The 10,637-nt window shown below is 42.4% G+C and overlaps 1 protein-coding gene across 1 annotated transcript; it reads left to right on the top strand.

The window, feature by feature from the left end:
• Window positions 1-255: 255 nt before the first annotated feature.
• LOC147641932 (uncharacterized) lies at window positions 256-927 on the top strand. Its single transcript, XM_086820916.1, has 2 exons — window positions 256-330; window positions 597-927. Exons 1-2 carry the CDS (start codon window positions 257-259, stop codon window positions 907-909), a joined length of 387 nt encoding a protein of 128 aa, XP_086677042.1. The 5' UTR covers window position 256; the 3' UTR covers window positions 910-927.
• The last annotated feature ends 9,710 nt before the right edge of the window (window positions 928-10,637 follow it).

Raw genomic sequence — 10,637 nt, 5'->3', positions numbered from 1 at the left:
GATGGAAGGCAATGAATAAGCAAAAGGTCAGCTCAAGAAGAAGCATATATACTATTACTAACGGAGCAAAAGGTTTAAAAAAAGCATATATTCTCGATTTTTTTCTAATACGCTTTTGCTCTGTACGTTGAAAGCGTGAAGCCGAATTATCAGAATATACAGGTTGTGCCGCACGCGGTTATTTAAGCATTGCATTTCTTTAAGGGAAGTATACGACCTGCATTTGCTCATTTTTACTTTGCTTTGTGAGCAATCTATGGCAACTCGAGCTTTCTTGTCCTCTGCTGCAGTTAGCTGCTTATATAGCCATCGCCCTAACGGCTTCTGCTGGTGGGGTTTCCCGCTCCCTTACGTCTTGGGTTAACGTTCGGCGCTTTAATGTATTAATATTCACGATGCGCCATCAATTGATTAATCTTAATGATGACCAAATTGATACTCAAGATGCGCCATCAATTGATTAATCTTAATGATGATCACCAAATTGCTATCGCCAATATCGATTAGCGTTAACCATGATTGCGTATATTTTAGCTATTTTATGATTTAATCCAGTCGATTGACTGCTTGAAGCTAAGCTTTGGTTGCAAGCGCAGGTTGAAATCAGCGCGAATATCAAATCAGGTGACCGCTGAAGAGACCGCAAATCGCAACTCTACCTTAGATGATAAGTGCGCTAATCACGATTCGGCGTTTAAGATTGAAGGTCGCATTAGTGCTAATCACGATTCGGCGTTCAAGATTGAAGGTCGCATTAGTGCTGATTATTTTTTGATGGTGAAGGATGATAGCTGCCCTTGGTGGGTTCCAGATCCAATGACAGGTATGTGGTCGCCTGAGGGGGGGCATCCTAAAACCTTCAGCAGCTTCGACGACCAAAAGATATGGCTACGATCAGAAGAAGCCTAATCTCAAGATTATAGTGAATATTACAACCAGTATACAGCTATCTCCCACCTTCCAAGCCTCTAACCCTTGACTTCATGTCAAATACATACCATGTGATGAGCTGATGGTAGCAAGAAATGCTTGTTTGCTAGAACATGTACCTTGGTATATCTAATTATTTTTATCAACCAGTGAACCATGTTGGTTTTTTTTTTGTTATGAGAAGCTTGAACACTACTTACTCTAGGTACAAAAGCTCCTTACTCTAGCTTGAACAATACTTACTCTACGTACAAAAGCTATTACATTTTTCTCCCATGTCCCAAAAAGGAAGCAAAGTGCTCCTCCCAAGGACAAAGAAAAATTGCAAGCAACAAGTAACATGGTATAGAATCCCTATAATGGAGAGAGGGAGTGGTGGTAATCCATATAATGGAGAGAGGGAGTGGTGGAGATTGGGGGGAGAATGAAGGACATTTCCATATTTCTAAAAAGAGGACACCTATTTAAGATGTACAAGTAATTATCTCTATGCATTCGGCACTACAAGTAAAGTTTAAAAAAATACTAATTGGAAAGGAGACCAAAAAAAAAAACAAGTGAGAATGGAAAGAGATCTCCCAAAAGGTTTCTTAGAGACTCTTAAGATTTAAAAGTTTGGAATCTAATAGTAAATGAAGTATACACATAACAAAACTCAACACACAAAGGAGTAATTATTATGCAAGAGGTTTCCCAAGCTTCAAGTTTGTGAGAATCTCTCAAGTTTAAAGGCACATGCATGTTTTAAAACAAGAAAATTTATTTTGGGTTTGAAGACATATGCAAAAATTTGAGAACCTCAAGTTCAAAGGCACATGAATATAACTATGCTTTCCAATCACATCACAAAGGACACTCATCATGAATGCAAGTCACTACAAGGGAATGATGGGTTACTAGCTATCAGTTTACCGGCGCGTTAGTTAACGAGCATCAGTATAAGTGGTGGTACACCATGGGAAAATGCATATCATAAAGCACCGGTATATGCGCTAGTATATGCACCGTTAAAACTAGGCCAAAAAAAAAAATCTTGCTTTTTTACATACCAAAAAATTGGAGTATAGTCATATTTATAGTCAAAATTACCATATTTGGCCTTTTTGAGCTCATCTATGATATTAAAAATAATGATATTAAAAATGTGTAATTCAATATAAAAAATAAAAATATCACTAGATTCTAATTTTTCTTATACTTTGGAGGATCAAAACTGTCGATGATGGGATAATGATGAAACCTTGCATATGTACACTTGATATTTTTTTTCACTTTTATAAAGTTTCAAGGCTAATGGGTGTGTTTATAATATATGGCCACTAATTATCACTCTAGCTAAAATTACACAATTTTGGGAGTACCACCTTAGCAACACAACTGCTGCAAAACTGCCACTTCATACTTCTCTCTACTACGAACAATAATTGTAGTTCAACATAGATAGGCATGTGCATAATTTGGATATCTGAGCTCGAGGATACAGTGGTAGATGTGCGAGGTTACACAATTTCTCTTCTTTATGTGTTGTATCTTGATGCCATACTATACTACCATCCTCCTCACCATGATCCTATGGTCCATGGCTTGTTAATTCTGTAAGTCTAACATCACGTCCATCGTGCTCTCCTCTAGCGTGTCTTGTCGTTGTTAAGATGATTGGATGGGCTCCTATGGAGTACCGTTCCCTGTATATTTTCCCTTCTTCGGTGTCCCATCCTGAAAATAGTATTTGGTAGTGTTCTATCGGTGGCGGCGGCTAGATTTCCATGTAGTTAATAGGCTCATCAAGGGTGTGCAATGGTTTATATGGGACACATTGGGTATTATTGATGATTCATCATATTCTATGCTGAAATTGCCAAGCCATTGTACAGACTACTCATCCGTCTTTGAATGGACTAAAGAATGCTAAGAAGCATATGACAAGTTGAAGAAAGCACTAGTTACTGCACCAATTTTGAGAGCACCCAACTGGGATTTCGTATTCCTGCTCCATTCCAAATTCACGTGGCTGACCAGAGAAGGGTCCAACCTGTCGGGACAATCAAGGGAGAACATGCTATTTCAAAAGAGAGTGTACCATTAAAAATTGAGCTTTGATTAACAAATACTCCAGACACTTTCAAGAATACAACCTACAATACATTTTCAATTATTTACTTTTGTTATGGTTTATTTTTTAATCTTATAGTAACTAATTGCTCACATATAGTAGTCAGATGTTCTATTCCACAAATTATTGTCTTGATGTGATCTTAACTACTTAGGTTAGAGTAGTAAAATAGTCTCAGAGCAGGAAACTCATGGAATTAGAAACAGTGAACCCTATGGATTCATGCATAACTCTATTCACACCAAATTTTGACACAAAAAAGTACTATAACATTACTTAGTCATGTTCCCAGGGTGGGGGTGAGAGGAGGTGAGAAGTCCAGGTTTTATACAACAAAGTGATTGAACTCTAGAGAACAGCCTGAGTAGCAAGTATGAGCAGATGGAGTAGTATCAAGATCCTATTTCATGATCCTATAAGAATCTAATGAAGCAGTTTTTGGAGGACCTCAAAATTGGATATGAGATTCTAGAGCAAGAAATCAATAGGAGAAAGATGAGAGAAACTGAGTAAAAACTTGAGGAAACTATATGGGATTATATCTTGTACATGAAAACCCTAAACTCACGATATTATAATAAATTTAATGACACATAAATGAAGTGATGTTTCTTCATGGGATTAAACAAAAACACTTTAAACAACTTGATCATCATCTCAAATCTTGATTCTTTTTATTAATGTTAAAAATAAATAGTCCATTGAGATGACAACATGATGGAGAATGATAGTGAGATGAAATCTTCATTGGAGCGTGCCATGTCCATAACGCTGTGGTTCTTGCTTCAAAGTACAGTCGTGTCTTCAGCAATGTACGAGCATGGCTTCTTTGTTTGACAAGGAATCAGTTGTGTCTTTAAGATGGAATGGTCGTGGCTTCGTGTGGTGAGAAGGGTACGGCCATTTCTTCAACAACGTATGGGCGTGGCTTCTTTGTTTGACAAGGAAACGGTTGTGTCTTCAGGATGGTATAGCCGTGTCTTCAGGATGGTACGGGCATCTCTTCATGCAACTGATTTTTTTTGGGGCACAATGTAAATAGGTTTTGTATCCTAAGGCTATATAGCTAGCACCCCATTTAGAGTTTTGTACTGATTCCTTGCCCAGTTTGCTATAGTGAAAAGGCGGCTCCAATTTAGTTTTGGTGAGGTTGGTAGCTCCATTGGAAGTGTGGAGGCTTTCATGGAGGGAGCAGCTAGGGTTGGAGATGCAAGTGGTTGAGTGGGAGTATGCCGAGGGAGTTGGAGGATAAGTGGTGGGGAGTAGCCAACGTTGAGCGTATATCATTGTCGGAGGACAGTGGACTGCAGTTGGATGGTCAAGGGGTCTTCTTGAAGCTTTTCTTTCCCTTTGTCCTATGCAGTAGTAGTGGTGGTCGTGGTGGAGGCTATCTTGGACTTCCATTGAAGAGTGGGTAACTTTGCGATGATCGGGGTCGGAATGGTTTACCTTGGTTGTTTGAGCACCCAAATTTGTTGATTGCCTTCATAGAAGTTCTGAGCTTGGAGTAGAGGCTTCGGGATCCACCTATAACAAGTAGGCGTTGGGCAAGGAGGCCGAGGCTATGGGCGATGCTGGGTCAGTCTTGGGAAGTGTTTTTGCCGAAGGTTTTCATGTACCTTGTGGACTTGTGGTTGTCAAATTGGGGACCGTCCGAGAGGTACGAGGAGCTAGTTTTACTGGTGTGTGAGCTTGGGAAGTGGATCCACAGAGTTGTAGCACCTTCATAATATCCTTGAGCTATGAAAAGCTTCTTGGGTACCCACTGGCGAGAGTTCCTACCTTGTGTGTCTCAAGGTTGAAGGTGTTCCTAGGGTGGGTTAAGCTTACTAGTGGGGTTGGTGAACGGGGTTAGCAGCCGTGGTGGCATTTTTTAGGCAGGTTCGGGCAACTGAGCCGAGTTGGGTGTTGATGAGGGTGAGTGAGGTAATTGGTTATTCACAAGGGAGATAGGCCTCTTCTTAATAAGCGGCATGGTTCTATATTGGTCAAAGAGCAAAGTGATAGCGGTTAGAGGAGTGCGGTTATCAACTTGGGGTGGATTATTGGAGGGCAAGGATTCTTTGTCTATCATTAGAACACTAACTTGGTTGGAGGCCCAGCTGCAGGGTGGCAGTCCTTGAGTCCCAATCGAATTAGAAGCAAAGGTTGTGCCCCATCCATCCGCACCCTAGAAGAATTTCTTCACTCATGGTTCATGCAGGCATCACATAAAACTTCCCTTCCAAGGGGTTATTTCCAATGTGGAACAAAGTTGTGATTGTGCCTAAACATTGAACCAATTGTGAGGCCACTGTGGTGACTGTTTGACTAGGTGTCTTTTAATGAGAGGGAGAGCCATGTGTCATAAGACATCAAGTTGTGATTAGCTCCTATGTCGACAAGAGCCAGTTTTTGGTGAAACTTGTCGAGGTGGTCATTCCTAACCACAACCACATGGGTTTCACTTCCTTGACTTCTTCTTTGAGGTCCACTACTTACTTGGGCCATGTTGACCATGATGTTTTTTCCCCGACGCTTTGCTTACCGCTCTTTGGCTTCCCGTTGGGCTATTTCTTTCATCTCTTCATGCTGTTTTTTTGCTATTTTTGGCATGGATGGCCCTTAGTACGGTTTTAGTGAGTGGGCCATAGTAGCGTTTCAGTTTGCTACTATTGAAGTATCCTGCCATCTCGATGTCGTCGAGCGTTTCTATGTGCACCATGCCTTGCGGGGTTATCTCGGTGACTAGGAAAGTCCTAAGCCTCTAAATTTGAGTTTCTTTTATGGTTTTTTGTGCTATAGAGGAGGACCATGTCACCCTCGTTCATTTGTTTATTGTTGAGTTGGTCGTCGTCAAACCACTATTTACGCCTCCGTTTTTCTACAATCATGTTGTATACCACAAGGAGGTGTGTTTCATCGAGCTGTTCTATCTCGAACAAGTGACAACTGAGGAAATTGCTTGTGAGTTTCTCTTGTACTACAATTCTCAAGCTAGATACCAAAAACTCCATAGGCATGACCGCTTCAATAACATAGGTTAACTGAAGGGTGTTGCATTTGTGGCTGCCCTGTAGGATGTGCGATATTCCAAAAGTGCACGTAATTTTTGTTCCCAATCATTGTGTGGCTGGCCTCAACTGTTTTGGTTAGGATGGCACAAAGGCCTTTATTTGTCCTCTCGGTTTGGCCAATTGCTTAAAGGGTAGTAAGGGGAAGACTTTCTGTGGTTGACTAGGAATTCTTATAAAACAAGAATTGTATCACTTGATTAACAAAGTGTGTGCCATTGTAACTCACGATCTCAAGAGGGCATCCAAAAATTCATAAAGGAACTTAGTAATGGAACTTGCGTGTGGGTGGCCCTGGCTTCGACCCATTTAGTGCAATAGTCTATGGCCGTTATAATGTATCAAGCTTGAGTGTATCGAGCCGCTAGACTAATGGGTCCTACGAAATCAATACCCCATTTTTCAAATGGTTGTAAGGACACGACAGGGGTCAAGGGCATATAGTCCTTAAAGCATGAAATTGCCACTCATTGGCATTCATCACCTCTTTAACATATTATGTTGCATCATCCATCAAGGTGGGCCACCATAGCCCTGTTATGAGGATGTTGTGAGCAGTGAAGTGCCCCCATCCTACACAGGCAGAGTGGGCCTCTTCTAAAAGGAAGACATACTCGTCTTCATGGAAATAGCTTCTTACAATTTTGTCCTTCCCTTGCTTGTAAAGTTGTCCCACAATCAATTGATATAGGGAGCTACTTTTTTAATGAGGCGCCTTGCTCGATATTTGTTGAGGAGTGGATCAATGGGTAGGCCGTTGACAAGGAAGTGTACAACCTCCTCTCCCCATTTAAGAATTAAGTACAGTTGGAACAAAGTGACATCGTGTAAGTCTTCATCGACTCCCACAGTTGAAATTAAGCAAAGTTGGAACAAAGCGGCATCTGGCAAGTCGTCCATCGACTCCCATCGGCAATGCGTGACATGTGGTTAGCCACGACATGCTCTGAGCCCTTCCGCAAAGTTGGAACAAAGCGGCATCTGGCAAGTCGTCCATCGACTCCCATCGGCAATGCGTGACATGTGGTTAGCCACGACATGCTCTGAGCCCTTCCGCACCATGACGATAAAGTCGAACAACTCAAGAAATATTAGCAACCATCTAGTGATCCTACCAGTCGTGTAGGGTTTATTCACTAGAAAAAGGAGGGCTTGGTGGTCTACAAAGAAGATGAATTGAGTTGCTAGAAGATAATGGTGAAACTTTTTGACTGTGTAGCCCATCGCTAACCCCTCTCTTTCAGTGGTAGTATAGTTGCATTTTGCCTCGTTGAGTTGGTGAGCGATTGGAAAAACTAATAGGGAAATCTCTTTTATGTTCACTGGGTTGAGCCAACACACACCCAATTACAAAGGCATTGATATGGACATGAAATATGATGTCCCAATTGGGGGACCTCAAAATGGGAGCGCTTTTGCCAAGGCTTTCTTCAGGGTGTTATACGCGTGTTGGCATTCTTCTGTCCACTTAAAGATAATTAGAAGTCCATAAAGCGGGCGAGAAATTTTGGCGTACATAAAGATGAAACACCTATAGTACCCAATATGTCCCATGAAGCGCTGGACTCCTTTGAAGTTGGTCGGTGGTGGGAGCTCAAGGATGAGTTGCTTGCCAAGGCTTTCTTCAGGGTGTTATACGCCTATTTTGGCATTCTTTTGTCCACTCAAAGATGATTAGAAGTCCATAAAGGGAGTGAGCAATGTCGACGTACATAAAGATGAAACGTCAATAGTACCCAACATGTCCCATGAAGCACTAGACTCCTTTGAAGTTGGTCGGTGGTGGTAGCCCAAGGATGAAACGTCAATAGTACCCAACATGTCCCATGAAGCACTAGACTCCTTTGAAGTTGGTCGGTGGTGGTAGCCCAAGGATGAGTTGCACCTTGCTGTCATCTATGGAGATTCCTTGTTTTGAGACAATGTGTCCCAAGATGACAAACCTAGAATTGGCATTTGATAGAGTTCAGGGAGATTCGGTAGAGCCAACATCTCTCTAACACTTTCCGTAAGCATTCTTGGTGTGCTTTCCAAGTGGAATTGACACAAAGGTCGTCCATGAAGACTTTAAGGAATTTTCGTTAGATACTCCTTGTAGGTTATGCACATTAGACATTGGAAGGTGCATCGGGAATTGGTTAGCCCAAAGGGCATGATACGATATGCATATGTGTGCACCATTTAGTTGTGAAGGCTATCTTGTGTTGATCCTTTGGATTAATCAACACTTAGTTATAGCCAGAGAATCCATCAAGGAAGTTGTAGGCTTCCTTCCTACGACTCTCTCAAGCACATGCTCGTGAAGGGTAAAGGATAGTGATCCCGCATTGTCGTGGCATTGACCTTTTTGAGGTCTACACACACTCACACTTTTCCATTCTTCTTGGGCACTATCACTATGGGTGAGACCCATTATGTGTGCTCTATCGCATAGATGAATCCAGCATCTATGAGTGTCAATTTCCTCCTCGACCATCTTGGAGTATTTAGAATTCATGCGGGGGTGTGTTGTATGCTTTACTAGTCTCGCTCTGTCCACTATAAGGATGGTATGTTTGACCACTTCAGGAGGTATACCCTTCATAATATATGTGTACTTCCAGGCAAAGCAATCCTAGAATTCTATGAGAAGAGCGATCAGATCTTTTTCTTCTTCATCCAAGAGGTTATCCACTATGTAGATATGTCTCAGATCTTTCCCCGGGGGGGTGCCATGTTAACTTCTTTAACCTTGGCTAGACGATTATAAGATGTCCCTGGTTCCCTTTGTGGGTCCTTTGGGCCGAGTCATATTACATGAAACGATCATCCAACTTGAAGGTTCTAAGGTTTTTAGGGCCTTGTTTAGTCTCCTCTTCTTTAGCGCTTTCTTCTTCTACCAATTTCTTGGCCTCCTTTTTTGCAAGCGCTAACTTTTTGTTTCGTGCCTTGCACGCAGAGAGCGGCAAAGCTTTTGGGGTCCAGGTTGGGAAACAACAAGTTCCTTTCTTTTGGGGAGGGGATAGTTTGGATCACAAAGGTGGCCTTGCCGAGCTTCTTTAGCCAAACTTGATTGAAGTACTCATGTGCTTCAACCGCCCCTACATATTTTAGCGAATGTACGTCGGAGTCAATAGGGAAGGCGTATGCCTCTCCCTGGGGAACTCGTTGGGTTTACGAGTTCTATGCAGATGGTTCCCTCATAATGGTTCCTTATTGTTGTCATTTTCACGCTCATGATTGGTGATTTTAGGCAAACATGTCTGGGCTCTATGTATTCATCTTTGTTTGTCTCATTAGAGTTGTTAAGCTCTGTAGGCTCTTGCATTCCTACCCCTAGGCATCCATCCATTCAATCTTTTAAATCCTTCCATAAGCTCGGGCTACCTTGGAGTAAGGTGCGAATGGGGATTTGGATTTGAGAAGAGAGAAAGGAGGAGAGACCTGCAATGTCCCTAGGAACTGATGCAGTTTCTTGGGTTGGATCATCTTTATCTATTTTGAGGCTTTTGAGGTTAAGGTACTGGGACCTTGGAGTAAGGTGTGAATGGGGATTTGGATTTGAGAAGAGAGAAAGGAGGAGAGACCTGCAATGTCCCTAGGAACGGATGCAGTTTCTTGCGTTGGATCATCTTTATCTATTTTGAGGCTCTTGAGGTTAAGGTACTGGGACCTGGACTTCTGTATCTGTTCTTTTCAAGCGGTCACCCCCTAGGTTTTTGAGATATTCTGCCACTAGATTTCCCTAGTGTGGGGTATACGACAGTGTGTGCTGCTCCTCGAGGGAGTCTCTGAGGGGGTGATTGGTCTTGGAAATCTCTAGTATGCTCCTGAGCTTCCTTATAGTAGGTCACATGTTGGAAACCGAAGGGCATGTTTGGAGGTATGTTATCGGAGGATCATGCTATAGTTAAGCTTGACAATCCCTCACTAGATCTTAAGCTACCTTTAGCCTTTCCTTTTCTTCTATGGGGTTGGGGTATTCAGCTAACTTCGTGGATAGCTGGTTAGGATCAATCGGCTCTTTGGCTAGGGGGTTGGAGGTAGCAATTGCTCCTCTTCAGATGAAGAGGTTGATGCATTGGTGGTCGTTTCGTCTTCAGACCCGCTTTCTATGACTACGCGGCTATCCCCTTTTCTCTGGGATAGAACTTTTGTGTGACCTGGGTGTCCCTAATTTTACGAGGTCGAGGTTGTTGCAACGTGAGCTACAGCCCTTCTTCTATTTTGCAATCTAGTCATTGCGTTAACAGGGGGGACTGTGTGGATGAAGCCATCTCTTACACTTAGCATCTTAATGCTGGTGCTAGGATTAGCTTCATGGACTTTCCCTGTTGTGCCTGCTCTCATCGAGCAGTCCTTGTACATATGGTCAATTTCGCACCCTATGCATAGAGGGGTTAAGGTGGAAGCACTCACTGGGGTACTTGCCGTTCCTTTTTTAATCGGAGACTTAGCTACTCTATGGGTCTTGTTGCGCACAATGATAATATTTGCATGGGTGGTCTTGCTTAGCCATGTTGTTCAAGTCCCTCCCCCACGGGTTTGGGGTGACTAGGTAT

Source organism: Cibotium barometz, chromosome 1, assembly GCF_041138505.1.
Source record: "Cibotium barometz isolate CiBa-2024 chromosome 1, ASM4113850v1, whole genome shotgun sequence".
NCBI classification, from domain to species: Eukaryota; Viridiplantae; Streptophyta; class Polypodiopsida; order Cyatheales; family Cibotiaceae; genus Cibotium; species Cibotium barometz.
This window is presented reverse-complemented; position numbering and strand designations above follow the sequence as displayed.

What these genes read in the sequence shown, in the direction of transcription:
- LOC147641932 (XM_086820916.1), top strand. Translation starts at nt 257, where the DNA reads ATGGCAACTCGAGCTTTCTTGTCCTCTGCTGCAGTTAGCTGCTTATAT. An exon ending in CGCCCTAACGGCTTCTGCTG is followed by an intron (nt 331 to 596) that starts GTGGGGTTTCCC and finishes TTGCAAGCGCAG; the next exon opens with GTTGAAATCAGCGCGAATAT.